The sequence below is a fragment of the Homarus americanus genome, unplaced genomic scaffold, assembly GCF_018991925.1.
Source record: "Homarus americanus isolate GMGI-L3 unplaced genomic scaffold, GMGI_Hamer_2.0 scaffold32929, whole genome shotgun sequence".
Classification (NCBI taxonomy): Eukaryota; Metazoa; Arthropoda; class Malacostraca; order Decapoda; family Nephropidae; genus Homarus; species Homarus americanus.
The window spans coordinates 14,002,223-14,019,827 of NW_024737097.1; the positions used below are offsets into that span (position 1 = coordinate 14,002,223).

The following is a 17,605-nucleotide window of genomic DNA, read 5'->3' on the forward strand; positions in this document are numbered from 1 at the left end:
AGTTTTTGTGCAGAAAATCCAGAAAGCTCACCAAGCAGTGTGATGTAGAGGAGGTCTTCATATTGCCAAATTGCTGTGACTCAATTGACTGATAGATACTGGCAAATGCCCACTCAAAAACAAAGTCCACACAAAGTAGACTGGGTATGGGGGTAATGGCAACTGGCCTGAGGTCGTTAGGGGACTGTGGGGTGGTGACCTTGGGGATGGGGGGTGACAAATGCGGTTTTCCATTCATTAGGGCATTTGCTTTGTCTGAGGGATGCATTAATAAGAAAATAAGGAGTCTGCACAGGCCGGTTGGCCTGCATGGCAGCTCCCGTCGAGAGTTACTACCACTCTCTATCATCCATGAATCTATCTTAGCCTTTGAAACTTCTCCAGAGTTCCCTGCACTTACTTGCTACAAAGTTGTTAAGCTTTCTGTTCCACTCGTCCACCACCCTCATTTGTAGAACCAGTTTCTTCCTATCTCCTCCCAAACCTAAACTTATCCAACTTGGAATCCGTTGCTCCGGAGTCCCATCCTGCTCGGATATTATAAGAACTTATCTATATCCCTTATTGACCTTTCAATTCACTTAAATACTTCTATCATATCTCCCGCACCCCTTCGTCTTTCTAGGAATGCAAGTTAAGTTTCTTTAACCTATCCTGATGTGAAGGTTTCCTAAGTCCTGAATCATTTTATCATTCTTCGCTGCACCGACTCTAGTGAATTTTATATCCATTCTATAATAGGGGCACCAGAACTGAACCGCATATCGAGGTGCGGCCTAACTAGCGCAAGATATAGTTGCAATAAGACCTCTGCACTCTTGTTACTTACACTTCTAGATATAAAACCCAATACTCTGTTTGCCTTATTTCGAACATTAACGCACGGTTTTCTAGGCCGTAGGTCCGGGCTTACAAGTACCCCTAGGTCTCTTTCACAAGTCGACTTCTCTAGGTTGATGTTGTTCAGGCTGTATACATTATAAGTATTTGTTCTTCCAATATTAAGTACGCTGCACTTGCTGGTGTTGAATTTCATTTGCCATTTTTCAGACCACCCCTACAGTTTATTTAGATCCTCCTGTAATGCATTTGCATCCTGCCCTGAATTAATTTGCCGCCTTATTTTGGTGTCATCCGCAAACTTGCTTATGTCACTGCAGAACAGAGGGGGTGGCAAGTTCGACTGCAAACTCCTTGTATATTTTGATTGGGAGGTCAATTGGGGTCGTGGAGCGTTTGGATTTAAATTTCAGGAGTTTGTTGGCGATTTCATATGGTTGAACACTGGGAGGGGGGGGAGAGGGAAGGTAAGTAAGCCGGGAGGAGAGTGAGGTCAAGACTGGGTAAGGTATGACATATGGTAGGGAAATGGTTATTAATGATCTCAGCTGCCTCCAACTAGGTAAATGTGAGATGAATGGAAGTGTGGGAGACTGACGGTTTGAGACCACAGAGATCTTTTACCTTGGAGTACCACTGACCGATGCCGACTTCCTTGAGGCCGTGCACTTTCCTAGGATAATATGACTTCTTGGCCGACTTGATTTCCCTGATGACCTGGTTACATAGACTTTTGTACAGGTTGTTGTTGGTGTAGTATGCCTTGTTGCGCTGCTCAATAAGTCTTTTTATGCGGAGTGTAATCCACTGGACATCATCGGGGTGGATCGTCAGTGTCTTGGCTGGAAAGAAGTGTCCAGGTGTGTGTGTGTGTGTGTGTGTGTGTGTGTGTGTGTGTGTGTGTGTGTGTGTGTGTGTGTGTGTCCCTGTGTGTGTGTACCAAAGGGATGAGAAGTCTGGGTGTCCGTATCTCCGTGAGGTGTGTCCTGGGTCCCTAGATGTCCGTATGGGTGAGTATATTGTTGATGTAAACTTGTCACCAGTTGTCTACACCGCCCGATATTTATTTATTATGTGTTCAAGAAGGTCCGAGTGTTGGCCAAGTGGGAGCACGTGGCGTGTAGTAATGACGTTAATAAACCAGCTATTTAGTCTGAAACCTTTTTATATTGACAGATATCAACAATGGATACACCCCTTGGAAGCTTCGTTTAATTGTTTCATAGTAACACCAAGGCTGGGAACAAAGATCAATACCTGGACACTTATTCTTCTTGATCAGCTCACGTTTCAGTACCTCAGTAACCATCATCACAACACTATGGTCAGACACAACAATATTCTCACACACGAAACTTTCACACGGATGTATTAAGATTAAAACACTGAACCAATTATTAAATCAATTAACAAATTCACATAACGTTAACTAATCATTGACAGGGTGAGGAATTAACAGTGAAGTTAATGTAGTTATGATAACAATTAATTGTAAAAAAGAACAATGAAGTTAAGTTTAAATGTAGAGGTACTGTACAAGGGGCTACCACGAGAAGCACACGAGTGGAAGTGACTGTTTGTTTGTCTACATGAGGAGAGACAGTGAATGAGGTGTCTAGTTGACCCATATTAGATTCCTCATTCACTGTCCGCACCAGACAGAGGAGCCTAGACATGGAGCTGTGCACAACACAGTCACTCCTCACGCAGGCAGACAAACCAGCCATCTCCACAAACAAACAGTCATTTCCATGTAACTTCACTGTTAACTCGTCACCAGTCGTGGTTTAGTTAACTGTGTGAATTTGTTATTTGATTTAACAATCAACGAAATGAATGTTTTATGCAGGTTAGGTGAGGTTCTATACTAGCCTAACTTGATCACAAGGTTTGACTAACATACACACTTTAAACCCTCGCCCAATATTTAAACAAAAATAGCAATACCTTAAAAAATAATTACATTTTGTTCAACCTGTACAAAGACGACAAACATGTGATAAGAATTAATTATGATATTCAGTTCTTTATGTTACACACCACAAACGAGTCATCATGTGTATCGTTCTCTTAGGAGCTTCGTGAAGTTTAATGAACGTAGGACTAATGGTGATGTTATAAATTTCACAATATAATGTATAATGACTTGAAGCTCTGGCTCAGTTGTATCATAGTGGGTCTTGGATTTGAAGCTGTTATAAAGTCGCATCATCTTAGGGTTTTGGACTTTAAGCTCTGATAGATGAAGTCATATCATCTTGGGGTCTTGGACTTGACGCTCTGATAGATGAAGTCATATCATCTTGGGGTCTTGGACTTGAAGCTCTGATAGATGAAGTCATAATATCTTGGGGTCTTGGACTTGAAGCTCTGATAGATGAAGTCATATCATCTTGGGGTCTTGGACTTGACGCTCTGATAGATGAAGTCATATCGTCTTGGGGTCTTGGACTTGACGCTCTGACAGACGTAGGGATTTCACCCGGGTTCCCCAAGACCTGAAAAACACAACAGTTCAGTGAGAGATAAAGATCCACTTGTGTGTACAGGTTAAGAATATGAAGCCGAGTAGAAGAAATACCTCACCTTGGTAACTCATCCCCATCACCTACCTCACCACTACCTCACCCCTGCCTCTTACCCCTACCTCTTACCCCTACCTCTCATCTCTACCTCTCATCTCTACCTCTCACCTCTACCTCTCGCCTCTACCCAATCCCTACCTAATCCCTACCCATCCCTATCCTCTACCTCTGTACACTTAAAATAATCCACTCTATTTATCCATTCTCCTGTTTATTGAGAGGTTCCTGTCTCCCTTGATCCACCCCGAGCAAATATGGGAGCACATACATACAAACATACTCACATACATACATACAAGTAAATCACTGTAGGTGCGCGTGATCTAGGTATATGCTGATAACCACAAGGAAAGAAGAAAACACGAAGTTCCCAAGCGCTTGGGAACTTCGTGTTTTCTTCTTTCCTTGTGGTTATCAGCATATACATACATACATTCATACAATCATACATACATACAAACGTCTACGTAACCAAGTTATCAGGGAAATCAAGTCAGCCAAGAAGTCTTCTTATCCCAGGAAAGTGCACAGCCTGAAGGAGGTCGGCATCGGTCAGTGGTACTCCAAGGTAAAAGATCTCTGTGGTCTTAACCGTCAGTCTCCCACATTTCCTTTTATCTCTCATTTACCCAGTGAGGCGGCAGCTGAGAAAATTAATAACCACTTTGCTACCATATTTCATACCCTACCCAGTCTTGACCTCACTCTCCTCCCGGCCTACTTACCTTCCCCCTCCCCTCCTCCCAGTGTTCAACCATTTGAAATTGCCAACAAACTCCTGAAATTTAAATCCAAACACTCTACAACCCCAATTGACCTCTCAATCAAAATTTACAAGGAGTTTGCAGTCGAACTTGCCACCCCCCTCTGTTCCATTGTTAATGCATCCCTCAGACAAAGCAAATGCCTTAATGAATGGAAAACCGCATATGTCACCCCTATCCTCAAGGTCCCCACCCCACAGTTCCCTAGAGCCTTTAGGCCAGTTGCCATCACCCCCATACCCAGTCTACTCTGTGAAGACTTTGTTTTTGAATGGGCATCTGCTAGTATTTATCAGTCAATTGATTCACAGCAATTTGAGGACCTCCTCTACATCACACTGCTTAGTTAGTTTCCTGGATTTTCTGCACAAAAACCTGGAGAAACGTAAGACATCACTGGCCGTTGCCCTTGTTGACTTCATGAAGGCTTTCGACCTTCTTGATCACTGCACTGTTATCAACAAGGCCATTGCACTAGAGCTGCCCACCAACCTGGTCTCATTATTATCATTATTGCATACATACATACATACATGCATGCTACATACATACATACAAAGCTGAAGTGAGAAAATTCTTATGACTCAAATACCTGATAAGTGTAGAGTTGACAGTTTATTCTTGGCCGATATTTCGTCTCAGGAGCTGGACAGGTGTACTTCAGGTAGCTGGGGCAGGTGTGGGTAAGATAGTCACTCAGGTGTGGGATGGGTAATGGAGCAGACGTGCTTCAGGTAATCAGGCAGGTGTGGTTTCGATAAGAAACGGAGAATGACCAGACTCTCTGTGATGGGATGAGGGAGAATGACCAGACTGTCTGTGATGGGATGAGGGAGAATGACCAGACTGTCTGTGGTGGGATGAGGGAGAATGACCAGACTGTCTGTGGTGGGATGAGGGAGAATGACCAGACTGTCTGTGATGGGATGAGGGAGAATGACCAGACTGTCTGTGGTGGGATGAGGGAGAATGACCAGACTGTCTGTGGTGGGATGAGGGAGAATGACCAGACTGTCTGTGATGGGATGAGGGAGAATGACCATACTGTCTGTGATGGGATGAGGGAGAATGACCAGACTGTCTATGATGAGATGAGGAAGAACCAGACTGTCTGTGGAGGAAGTAAGGAGACCACAGACTGCCTGGGAACAACACATATGGTTGATGATAGTGACGAAGGCAACACTGAAGGTGAGAACCCACAGTTGTGTCTCCTTGAGGTGTTATCTCTTCCTTACTGATGAATAACACAATGTTTGTGGCTCACATAAGCTTACTTGGGTCTCCTATGGGGTCAATTGTGTGTCTGTGGATGAGACTCATGTTAATCATATACTGTTTACTTCTCACCAATGCAAAGTTTGGTGTAAAATATCACACTTGTAGTTGGTGTCTTTCTTCCATATCACGCTGGGGCTCGTGTCCTGTTTTTCCTTTCTTACAAAATATTTTTTTGTACACTTTTTCCCTTTTTTCTGGATGATAAGAGGTTTCAAATTTAAAACCTGCGCAGCGTAGCAACAAATATATTGTAAACATGACTATTGAAATAACTAAGCAGGTCACCACTGAAGAAGCAGCGGCCACGCTAAGCGAATTCACTGTGGGGTCTTCGGTGTCTGGTGGGGGTAGCAATTGTGACTCTCCACTTGTGGGGTCACACGTGAAGCTGAAGAAGGTCTCGCCCTCAGCCCTCACGATAAAATTCCTAAAGGTGTTACAAATGTTAAGGCCAACTGATATAGTCTTTGCCGGTCTGTAGTTGATGAAGATCTCAAAGATATTCTGTTCGTCGTCGTACTGCAGGAACAAATAGTGCCACTTTGAAAGGGGACTCAGTTCTTCGATGTGGTCTCGGGTTAAGGTGGTGTCGCCAAAACGTACCTCATGACCCAAGGGCGTCTCGCACTTCATCTCGAAGTTCAGTCGAGCGAACTCTCTGCCAGGTTTGAAGAAAAATTTCTCGCTGCGTTTCTTTAATTCTTTCACAGTGGATAACCTGTTACCTGAAGCTGGCGAGCCTCGGACAGCTGGGCAGTTGATGGGACACCCGACTGCCAAGTCTATTGAGCGTTTGTGTGAGACCTGCAGAAGAGTATCGCTTGCCAGGGTAACACTTCTTGATGTCAGAGATTTAGGCTTATTATTCCCCAGCTGCAGGTTGATGACGCTGTCATTCACCGTGACCTGCACCGTCGACCAGTCTCCGATTTTCATCTCATGTAAATTCCACAGGTGAAAATCAACGACATCTCCTTCACATTTCCCTTTAAATAGCGAAAGTCTTATATCCGGGTCCTTGACTTCAATACTGACGCAGACGAGAGGCGCCTCCTCCTCCTCCTCCTCCTTATTGTGGACTGTGAAGTCCAGCCGCCAGCCGAGGGTGAGTGGCTTAGTGGTGATGTTGACGGGGAGTGGCACAAAGCGTGTGGGCAAATCACCATCTTTTAAAATCACACAACGCTCCACCGTATTTTCCGTGTTCACCAGGGTAACCCGGGCGAGGAGGCACCAGCACCACACAGCCAGCACACTGCACTGTCTACGCGTCGCCATTATGACTAAGCAACACACTGCTCCCCGCCCGTGAGGTTCGGTGTCCAGATAAGGACCGACCAGGTATTAATCTTATCTTCGGTAATCTTATCTGTAATATGGCATGGGCACATTAATAGATCATTATATTGACGTTACTAGACAATGACTCCTGGACACAAACATGAAATGGATACACTTCCCACCGGCCGATCAGTTTGACGTGAGTGAGTGGAAATTTCTTGAATCAATTATAGCAGCATCCGATCGCATCTAGAAAAGCAAATTAATCTACGACTCTCAACATGGGTTTTCAAAGGGAAAATCTTGTCTAACAAATCTGCTAACGTTTTTTATGAAAGTCTTCGAGGTAGTAGATAAAGACGAAAATTACGATGTTATTTACTTCGACTTTAGCAAAGCATTTGACAGAGTACCGCATCAGAGGCTTCTGAGAAAAATTAAGGCTCATGGTATCGAAGGAAAGTTTTAAATTGGATAAAATCATGGCTCACCGATAGAACGCAGAGGGTCAGCGTAGATGGTGTTAAATCTGAGTGGGGCCGTGTAACCAGTGGGGAGTTCCCCAGGGGTCAGTATTAGGCCCACTCTTGTTCATAATCTACATAAACGATCTAGAATACTGGGATCAGCAGTGACTAAGCAAGTTTGCGGATGACACCAAAATAGGGCGGCAGATTAATTCAGGGCAGGATGCAAATGCATTACAGGAGGATCTAAATAAACTGCAGGGGTGGTCTGAAAAATGGCAAATGAAATTCAACACCAGCAAGTGCAGCATACTTAATATTGGAAGAACAAATACTGTCAATGTATACAGCCTTAACAACATCAACCTAGAGAAGTCGACTTGTGAAAGAGACCTAGGGGTACTTGTAAGCCCAGACCTACGGCCTAGAAAACAGTGAGTTAATGTTCGAAATAAGGCAAACAGAGTATTGGGTTTTATATCTAGAAGTGTAAGTAACAAGAGTGCAGAGGTCTTATTACAACTATATCTTGCGCTAGTCAGGCCGCACCTCGATTATGCGGTTCAGTTCTGGTGCCCCTATTATAGAATGGATATAAATTCACTAGAGTCGGTGCAGCGAAGAATGACAAAAATGATTCCGGGACTTAGAAACCTTCCATATCAGGATAGGTTAAAGAAACTTAACTTGCATTCCCTAGAAAGACGAAGAGTGCGGGGAGATATGATAGAAGTATTTAAGTGGGTGAAAGGAATCAATAAAGGGGATATAGATAAAGTTCTTATAATATCCGAGCAGGATAGGACTCGGAGCAACGGATTCAAGTTGGATAAGTTTAGGTTTAGGAGGGAGATAGGAAGAAACTGGTTTAAATAGGGTGGTGGACGAGTGGAACAAGCTTAGCAACTTTGTAGTAAGTGCTGGAAACGCTGGAAAGTTTCAAAGGAGGCTAGATAGATTCATGGATGATAGAGAGTGGTAGTAACTCTCGACAGGAGCTGCCATGCACAGGCCAACCGGCCTATTGCAGACTCCATATTTTCTTATGTTCTTATGAGTAACTCACCCTATGGATCGCGGTGTCAATGACTCACGTGTGACCTGAGGGAGGCCCAGCAGCTGGGGACTCCAACTGCAGGGGCGAGTTGTCCCTGCTAGCTGGGGACTCGGTGCTGAGAAGGGAAGTACCTCTCCTGACCTCGATTTGTGACGAGTGTGACTCCGTCTGGTTCTGGGTTCTCTCTCTCCCTGTCTGTTTCCTGGAAAGAGCTGAAGGGCTCTTTATTGGAGGTCAAAGTACGTAAAAACATTGATTAAAATACTGACTGTTTGACTCTATTATTTTCATCAATGTTTTTACGTGCTTTGAGAATTTGCAGCCCGGAATTCATTGATGAGGATTAAAAATATATCTATAATATTGGCTTGAACCTTAAGTACCCTAGATCTTTCATAGACAAATGCCTTAACATTACTAAGAGATCTTTTTATAGAACTGATCCCAAGCCCACCCATGACCATAAGAATCTCTTAGTATTACCATTTCACAAAAAATTCCCTCAAATTCCTTTACAACTAAAAACCTGGAACGTCAATGTGGCATTTAAAAAAACTCATGCACTGTTAAACAAATGTTAATCAAGAACTCCCCCAACAATACAAGTGGCTGCATTTATAAGGTTTCTTGCAAGGAATGTAATATGTTTTACTTAGGCCAGACAGGTAAAGATCTTGTAACTAGACTTAAACAACATAAATAGTGTTAGGACAGGCCAGAAATCCAATGCTCTGCTATTCATTTGAGGGATAACAAGCATTGCATTGACTGGGATAATGCCTCCTCAATATTACCTTGTAATTCAATTGACAGTCGGAACATTATAGAATCTAGTCTCATTAAACATACCGAATCACTCAACATGAATTTGAGTAATGGTATGTACAAACTGGATAATTTCGAAATTAAGAAGATTTGTAACCAGGTGAGAAGGTTGGGTCAGCTTGCCCTCTGACCTGACTACCGACTGCTGCGGTGCTTTTTGAAGATTAATAGGGTCATTACCTAATACCTGACCATTGTGGACTTGATTTCTCCCTCCTCTGTATATGTATACCTTGTTATGTACTTCTCCTTAGTCTGTACTCACCCATGAAGATGTGAATTACACAAAAGCGCTTGGGAACTTCGTGTTTTCTTCTTTCCTTGTGGTTATCAGCATATACCTGGATCACGCGCACCTACAGTGATTTACTTGCATATATATATATATATATATATATATATATATATATATATATATATATATATATATATACATATATATATATATATATATATATATATATATATATATATATATATATATATATATATATATGTATATGTATATATGTATGTATGTATATATATATATATATATATATATATATATATATATATATATATATATATATATATATATATATATATCAGAAACAGAAAACCTCATTAGCAGTGTCTAGGTAGGGAACGAACTTGCAAACAGCGGTGACAAAGAAATTAGATTCCAGTTAGAGTTTCAGGGCAGACGTAAGGAAAATTCCACTAAAGTACCAGATTTCAGAAGGGCGAACTTTGACAGTTTAAAGAGGCAGCTGAGAGAGGGGGTGTCGCGCTTGGCCGTGAACTTGACAGATGACACCGACCTGATAACGAGATCTGAGATTGCCGAGTTCCACGACAATTTAAATAGTGAGTTACTTAATGCACAAAGGCAGAACATACCATACAAAAAACTCAGATCAGACAACAATGACCCTAAATGGATAAATAATTATTTAAAGAACATCATTATTGAAAGGAAGGCTATAAGTGAAGGATAAATGCGTGGCGAGAATTCACCTCCGTATTATTATAGAATTGTTGGCGAGTAGGGTTAAAACCGAGATAAGGAAAGCAAAAGAGAATAATGAGGTAAGGATAGCAAGGGAGGCGAACAAACCCCAAGGATTCTGCAAATTATAATGAGACAGAACACAATGAGAGAAGATTACATATAAGTAGGAGAAGTATAGAGAGTAGGAATGTAAAGATAGGAACTTGGTAGCTGGCCGGGATGTTATTTACTCAGCGTCAATACGCTTATCTTATCTCGTATGTCAATACACATATATCACTTCTTAAAGGGACAACTTGTTAAACACCTCTTCGATACAACTATTTATTAATTCACTCAATGACATGGACACATTAATATCACTATTATATCGGGGTACTAACACATTATGTTTTACGTTACTCGACACTGACTCTTGGACACACCTGAATGAATACACTTCCCACAGTAGGTAACTCACCCTAGGAATCGTTCTGACAAGACTCACGTGTACCCTGACGTAGGCCCAGTGAGTGCTGGCTGGGCTGCCTCCTATGGGAGAATCTGCTTAGCTGGCGATGCCGTGGTCTGGTCGGGAAGTCTCCCTCCCGACCTGGGGAGGGGACGTGCGTGACTCTGCTTAGTGAACCGAGTGACGACCCGAACGGGAGAGAGATGACAGCAACCAGGATGAGAATCAGTATGACCAGAATGATGTGAAATCCAGAATGAAGGTGGACGGGACTGTAGGGCCTTTATATGGGGTCGGTCCAACCGGCCTCTGACCTCTAACCAATTATCACTAAACTGGTTAGATCTGGAGAGCTGTGTGCAGGTGTGGTCCTGCCCAGGTGAGGTCATGTCGCAGGACAATAGTGCTTTGTAATTATTACCGCCCGAGTGGGTCTTGGCCAGGTGTGGTTTCCTTAACACGGTTATATCGTATGGTTACGCAAGTACTTGGGCCGGGGTCAGGTCTTGACCTGCAGTGTGTCAACCTGTGGTGTTAGGGTACCACGCGGTCTGTACTGTACTTGCTGTCATGTGTGATGAAATTCTGGGCTGTAAGCTTTGGTCTGACAAACAATCATTACAAATGTATCAGAAACTAAAACACGAGAAAAGATTGGACCAATACGGTCAGACACCGGCGAGCTCACTGATAACGACAGAGAAATGAGCAATAATTTGAATAAATATTTTTCAACAGTTTTCACCACCGAAAATTTAAACATGATACCCGAGGCACCGACTCTATTCAGAGATAGTGAAGAAAACAAATTAAGTGAGATAGTAGTGACTAGTAACGATGTTAGTAAGCAAATAGACAAACTAAAGCCTAATAAGTCACCTGGTCCCGATGAGATATTGCCAGAGTATTAAAGGAATGTAAGGAAGAGCTTAGTATGCCCTTAGCAAAGTTGTTTAACATGTCCTTAAAAACAGGTGTAGTACCAGAATCCTGGAGGATAGCAAATGTAATACGGATTTTCAAGAAGGGGGATAGATCACTATCCTCTAACTACCGTCCAATCAGTCTAACATCAATAGTAGACAAATTACTGGAAGCAATCATTTCAAACTCTATTCGAAATCACCTGGAGAAGCACCAATTGATCAGTGATTCCCAGCATGGCTTCACAAGCGGGCGTTCATGTCTAACTAACCTATTAACATTCTTTTCATCAGTTTTTTCGAATCGGTGGACGAGGGGCACAATTATGATGTGTTATGTCTCGCTTTAGCAAAACCTTCGACAGAGTCCCCGAACTAATTTGAAAGGTAAAGCACATGGCATCAGGTGACATATAAATGGATGAGGGCGTGGTTACAGGACAGAAACCAGTGAGCATTAAAATTGAACGATAAACACCACTAGTCCCATTAGACAGCGTCACAAGTGGAGTTCCCCAAGATAGTACTTGGACCATGGTATTTATTATATACATAAACGACATAGATATCGGCATAGACAGCAACATAGTAAATTTGCTGATGACACACTAAAATAGGACGTGTTATTAAATCAGCGAGGACTCGGCAAAACTACAGGAAGATCTAAACAAATTTTTCAAATGGTCTGAAAAATGGCAGATGAAATTCAACGTCGACAAATGTAAAGTACTCAGTATAGGAGATGTAAACAGGGAAACCAGTTACCAGATGAACAACGATGCCATAGAGAAATCCCACTGCGAGAGAGATTTAGGAGTAATGATAAGTAGGAACCTTAAACCAAGTAAACAATGTGTTTTTGCTCGTAACAAGGCTAATAAAGTACTTGGGTTCATACAAAGGAGTGTTAGTTACAAGACTAGCGAGGTCATCCTAAAACTGTATCTTGCTCTTGTGAGACCACACCTGGACTACGCAGTTCAGTTCTGGTCACCGTATTACAGAATGAATATAGAATCCTTGGAAAGAATTCAGAGGAGAATAACAAGACTAATCCCGGGCATTAGGAACCTTGAGTATAGAGACAGGTTAAAGCATCTTAATTTGCACTCCCTCGAGAGACGTAGAGAGAGGGGCGACCTGATAGAGGTGTATAAGTGGAAGGCAGGGCTAAACAAAGGGGACATTACAAAGGTACTCAAACTATCCAACCAGGAGCGAACTCGTAACAATGGTTTTAAATTAGATAAATTTAGATTTAGGCGTGAAATAGGTAAACACTGGTTTGGAAACAGAGTAGTGGATGAATGGAACAAGTTACCAAATATCATCATTAACTCGATGCTTATATGAGCAATAGGGGTTGGGTGTAAACGGGACTGCCCAGTATGGGCCAATAGGCCCGCTGCAGTTTCCTCCATTCTTATGTTCTTATGTTCTTAGTCCAACCCAGCACACTCATAAAATACAACTTATTTGCAGACGATAGTAATATCTATGCCAGCAACTCAGACCTCCATTCCTTGATGAGAACTATGAACACCGAATTGACTAAAGTCAGGACCTGGGTAATATGTAATAAACTGACCTTAAACCTCGAAAAAACACAGTACATGATCTTTCACAGAAGGAAAACTTACCCCCAGATTTGGACCCCCTGTGCCTTGCTGGAGGCCCGCATAGTGTGTGACAGTGTATCAAGTGTTGGTAAACAAGATTATAATAGATTTCTTTCATTGCTGCAAGAGTGAGTGACTGACGAGTGTGATACCGCACTGTTTATTGACTTTACTGTGAATGGCTTGTATGTTGTTTCTTCAGTTTAGTTTATCTTTAACAATAACCCCAAGGAATTTAGTATTTTGTTCACTTTGAGGACTGCATTCAATATCAGATTACTGTATATCAACTACACTGTAAAATATGTACCATATATACTTAAAATATAAATGTATCTGCATTTTTCTGGCTAAATAAACTGTTTCAATATCATTATCAATACGTATTGTAGAGGTTGCCAGAATACACCTTCCTTGAGCATGAATAAAATACAGTATTGCAAAAAAAAAAAAAATCAAACAAACTCAACAAAACAAAAATAAGAGAAATAATGATATAATAATACTGTACCATAAATAATAATAATAATAATAATAATAATAATAATAATAATAATAATAATAATAATAATAATAATAATAATAGTATAATAATAATAATAATAATATCTCAGTACTCAGCATCTCCTAAGACATGGAACACTCGCCTTGTCCCAGAACTCCCAGCACTTGCCTCGTGAGTGTTGTAGTGGCGAGATTATGGTGTGTGTGTGTGTGTGTGTGTGTGTGTGTGTGTGTGTGTGTGTGTGTGTGTGTGTGTGTGTGTGTGTGTGTGTGTGTGTGTGTGTGTGTGTGTGTGTGTGTGTTTGCCAGGGTGAAAGAGGGTACCCGCACCTTCCTCATACTTTGCCGTCCATGCCACCTACTGTGTGTGTGTGTGTGATTTAGGGCTATGCTTATGTATGTATGTATGTAGCCATAACAATAACTAATGTATGTATATCCCCAAAAATTATCATGGTACAGTTTTTACTTTGAAATGTTTCTGATACTGATATAATCTTCATTTTATCATTATTTGTTGAAGGTGAGGTCGAATTGAGGTCGGTGAGGGTGGGGTGGTGAGGTCGAGGGGTGAGGGGTCGAGGTGAGGGTGCGAGGTGAGGGTCGAGGTGAGGGTGGGGTGGGGTCGAAGGTGGGGGTCGAGGGTGAGGTCGAGAGGTGAGGGGAGTCGAGGGGTTAGGGTGATGGGTTGAGATTGAAGGGTCGAGATTTATGGGGTTAAAGGTGAAGGTCGAGGTGAGGTCAGGTTGAGGTCAGGGGTGAGGTCAGGGAGTGAGGGTCAGGTGAAGGTCAGGTGAGGTCGAGGTGAAGGTCGAGGGTGAGGTCAGGTGAGCAGTCGAAAGTGAGGGTCGAGGTGAGGGGCCGTGGGTGAATTGGTGAGGGAGTGAGGTCAGGTGAAGTCGTTGAAGGGTCGAGGGTGAGGGTGAGGGTCGAGGTGAGGAGGTCGAGGTGAGGTCAGGTGAGGTCGAGGTGAAGGGTCGAGGTGAGAGTCAAGGTGAGGTCAATTGAGGTCTAAGGTGAGTCGAGGTGAAGGTCGAGTGAGGGTCTAGGAGTGGGAGTCGAGGTGAGGTGGGAATTCGATGCTGAAGGGTCAAGGTGAGGTCTAGGTGTAAGTCGAGGTGAGGGTCTAGGGTGAAGGTCAGGGTGAGGTTGAGTGAGGTCAGGTGAGGTCGAGGTGAGAGGTCGAGGTGAGGGGTCGAGGTGAGGGGTCGAGGGTGAGGGGTCTAGGGTGAAGGGTCGAGGTGAGGGGTCGAGGGTGAGGGGTTTAACTAAGTCGCAGCTGTGGGTGAGGTAGACCAGCCCTCCCCCTTGTGGGCTGAACTCACGGGGCTCGGGTTACCCTCTCCTGCCCACAATACTGACCTCTGTAGTGTATACAACCCACCCTGCCTACCCACCTTCCCCCTACCGACCCACCTTCCTACCCACCCACCCCCTTACTCACCCACTCTCTCTCCGGATTATCAGAGACTCAAGGTTAATTTTATTTCACCATAACTCGTGTTAATGTAATAAAGTTAAGGTAGGTTAACTTTAATGCGTAAGCTAAGTTATATTATCAGTTACGGCGGTTAATATCTCGTGAGTATAATTGAGAATCTGGTTAAGGATAGGTTTAACTTTTAACTGAGGATAAGAGATTGGTATTCAATTACGGTCAAGTTAATTTTGACGGATGGCGACCGCATCTTAACTACTGTAGATCAGTCTTGAGTTAATTGGAAAGCCCACCTTAGACACTCCAGCACGAACAACAAAGAAAACAACACAACGGTTCAGTAAATAATAAGTAACACGTAATTCATAAACAACAAAAATGACCAACTTTTTTCATGACTCGTTTAAACAAAACTGTTTTCGTTTCGTCTTCATTATTTGGGAGAACTGTGGCAGCTGTGGCGTGTAAACAATGGTTCCTCTTGTTTGTTTACGTACGTCTTGTAAGGGGGGGGGGTGGCTCCATGATATCCTGCATCTCTTCTTGTGTGTGTATATCTTATTTTGGGTCAGACACTCTCAGCATGGCATTTTAAACCGTCCATAACAAGATCTCATATACGCTGTGATATACCTCCTGGCCCTCATCAACTGTGCGTGCGTGCGTGTGCGTGTGTGTGTGTGTGTGTGTGTGTGTGTGTGTGTGTGTGTGTGTGTGTGTGTGTGTGTGTGTGTGTGTGTAAGACTTAATCATTTGTAGGTCAAGAGATTGAGGATGTCTTCTTGATAGAGGTCACAGGTCTACATCATAGAGTATACGGTAAAGATATCTACCTAACGGGGGTCACAGCTCATATTTGTAATGTGTGGGGTGAAAAGTGACAGTGGGTCCCATAGACATGACTGCCCTTTAGGAACAGGCTAGATACAGCACACTGGTTACTAAGCCTTCGGTACATAAGGAGGCAGCATGGCCGGTACTGCACTGCATCACCTTCACTTGTGTGACCGGATTTTGGTACTACTGCTACGTATTGCAATAACACGAGTATAATGACAGAGCAGATTAAGTATAGCAAGAACGCAGCTGTACTGAAGGTATATTGCATGGGTGTATCATCAGTAAAGGAAGAACACAATGAGTTTCCTGAAAGATGTGAAATCGGCAAATATTTAGCGAGTGTAAGAGAATTATAGCAAGTCTAACAAGGTTATAGCATCAGTATAGCAACAGCATAGCAACGGTATAACGAAGGTATAACAAGTTTAACAAAGCTATAGCAAAAGTATAGTGAGTACTGTATAGAAGTATGAGAACGTCTATAAGAGGACCACCAGACTATCCCTGCAGCTATCTCCTATATACTGTACTATAAGACAAGGGTTGACTGAATGGACGTTTATAAACACCCCAGAGGACATTACTCAGTCGAGTGTTGATATCTGGAATTTTTTTTGGGGGGGGGGACACCCCCCCTACATCCTGTGCAAGGTGAAGCGCAGAAGCGCCTACAGCGCCCAACTGGGAAGCATGCTAAGTTCATGCTTGGGTGGATGCCCGCGCTGGAGGTCACAGCCTCGGGTTAAAGAAGCCACAAGTTCAGAAGTACCGTTCTTGCCTCGCAAGCGAGATGTCACGGGTTCGATTCCCGGGCCGGTGGAAGTTGTTTGGACTTACTTCCTAGCCCCCATTAGTCCCTGTTCACCTAGCAGTAAAGTAGGTACCTGTTGTAAGTCGGAAGTTGCGAATTCGTATTCAGGGAGTTGTTGGAGATTCCAATAACTTGATGACATAAACCACTGACTCTTCAGGCTTCTACGCCCTTAACTCATGAGACATAAAAGGCAAGCATGAACTTAGCATGCTTCCCTGTTGGGCGCTGTAAACGCTTCTGCGCTCCACCTTACACAAGGATGTAGGGGAGTGCCCAATAAAAAAAAAAAAAAAAACTGTTCAGAAAACTGTTAGGGCAAACTTTTTCGGAGTGAGGGTTGTGAACTCTTGGAACAACCTGCCCAAGAGTGTTGTGACGGCACCGAGTGTGAGCTCTTTCAAGACAAAACTTGACCAACACTGGAGCAGGTACAGATACATTCAGGAGCCGGTGCATGCCTAGTATTTGCCAACAGTGCGTAACAGAGAGGTGACCGATCACCCAAGCGGCTAACGAGCCGGTCAATGATAAAGAGGATAACAGTATAGTGAGCCTATCAAAATTATCCTGAGTGCAGTGATCACAGCAGAGTGTAGTGAATATAGCAAAAATATAGTTAGTATATTAATAGTATGGTGAGCAGAGCGAAAGAATAGCTGATGAAAGAAATTTTGCGATTATAAGTGAGTGCTTTACTTCAGAGGCCGCAACCTTCAAACAGTAATCGGCCACATAAAACAGCATAATTATACAATATGTATTACATTCAGAAAAAAATAAAACATGAAATATTGAACCAAGCCGTATACGATACTCCGACAAATACTGGTTGAGTTGCCAAGTGACCCACACACAGGCTCCCAAACTGCCAGTTACCCCCATGCACTGACCCACGCGGATATACATAAACCCCACAAATAAT

The 17,605-nt window shown here is 42.9% G+C and overlaps 1 protein-coding gene across 2 annotated transcripts in view; it reads right to left on the reverse strand.

The window, feature by feature from the left end:
- Positions 1-1,987: 1,987 nt before the first annotated feature.
- Positions 1,988-17,605, reverse strand: part of LOC121873224 (histidine-rich glycoprotein-like) — an 18,112-nt gene continuing 2,494 nt past the window's right edge. Inside the window, exons 2-4 of one of the 2 annotated variants that reach the window (XM_042376596.1) lie at positions 5,032-5,262; positions 4,782-4,965; positions 1,988-3,338 (exon numbers count right to left, since the gene is read on the reverse strand). In XM_042376596.1, the coding sequence (XP_042232530.1) occupies positions 4,928-4,965; positions 5,032-5,262 (269 nt within the window). In that variant the 3' untranslated portion in view covers positions 1,988-3,338; positions 4,782-4,927. Of the gene's footprint in view, positions 3,339-4,781; positions 5,263-17,605 lie in introns of both variants that reach the window. The other variant, XM_042376595.1, reaches the window with a different exon arrangement.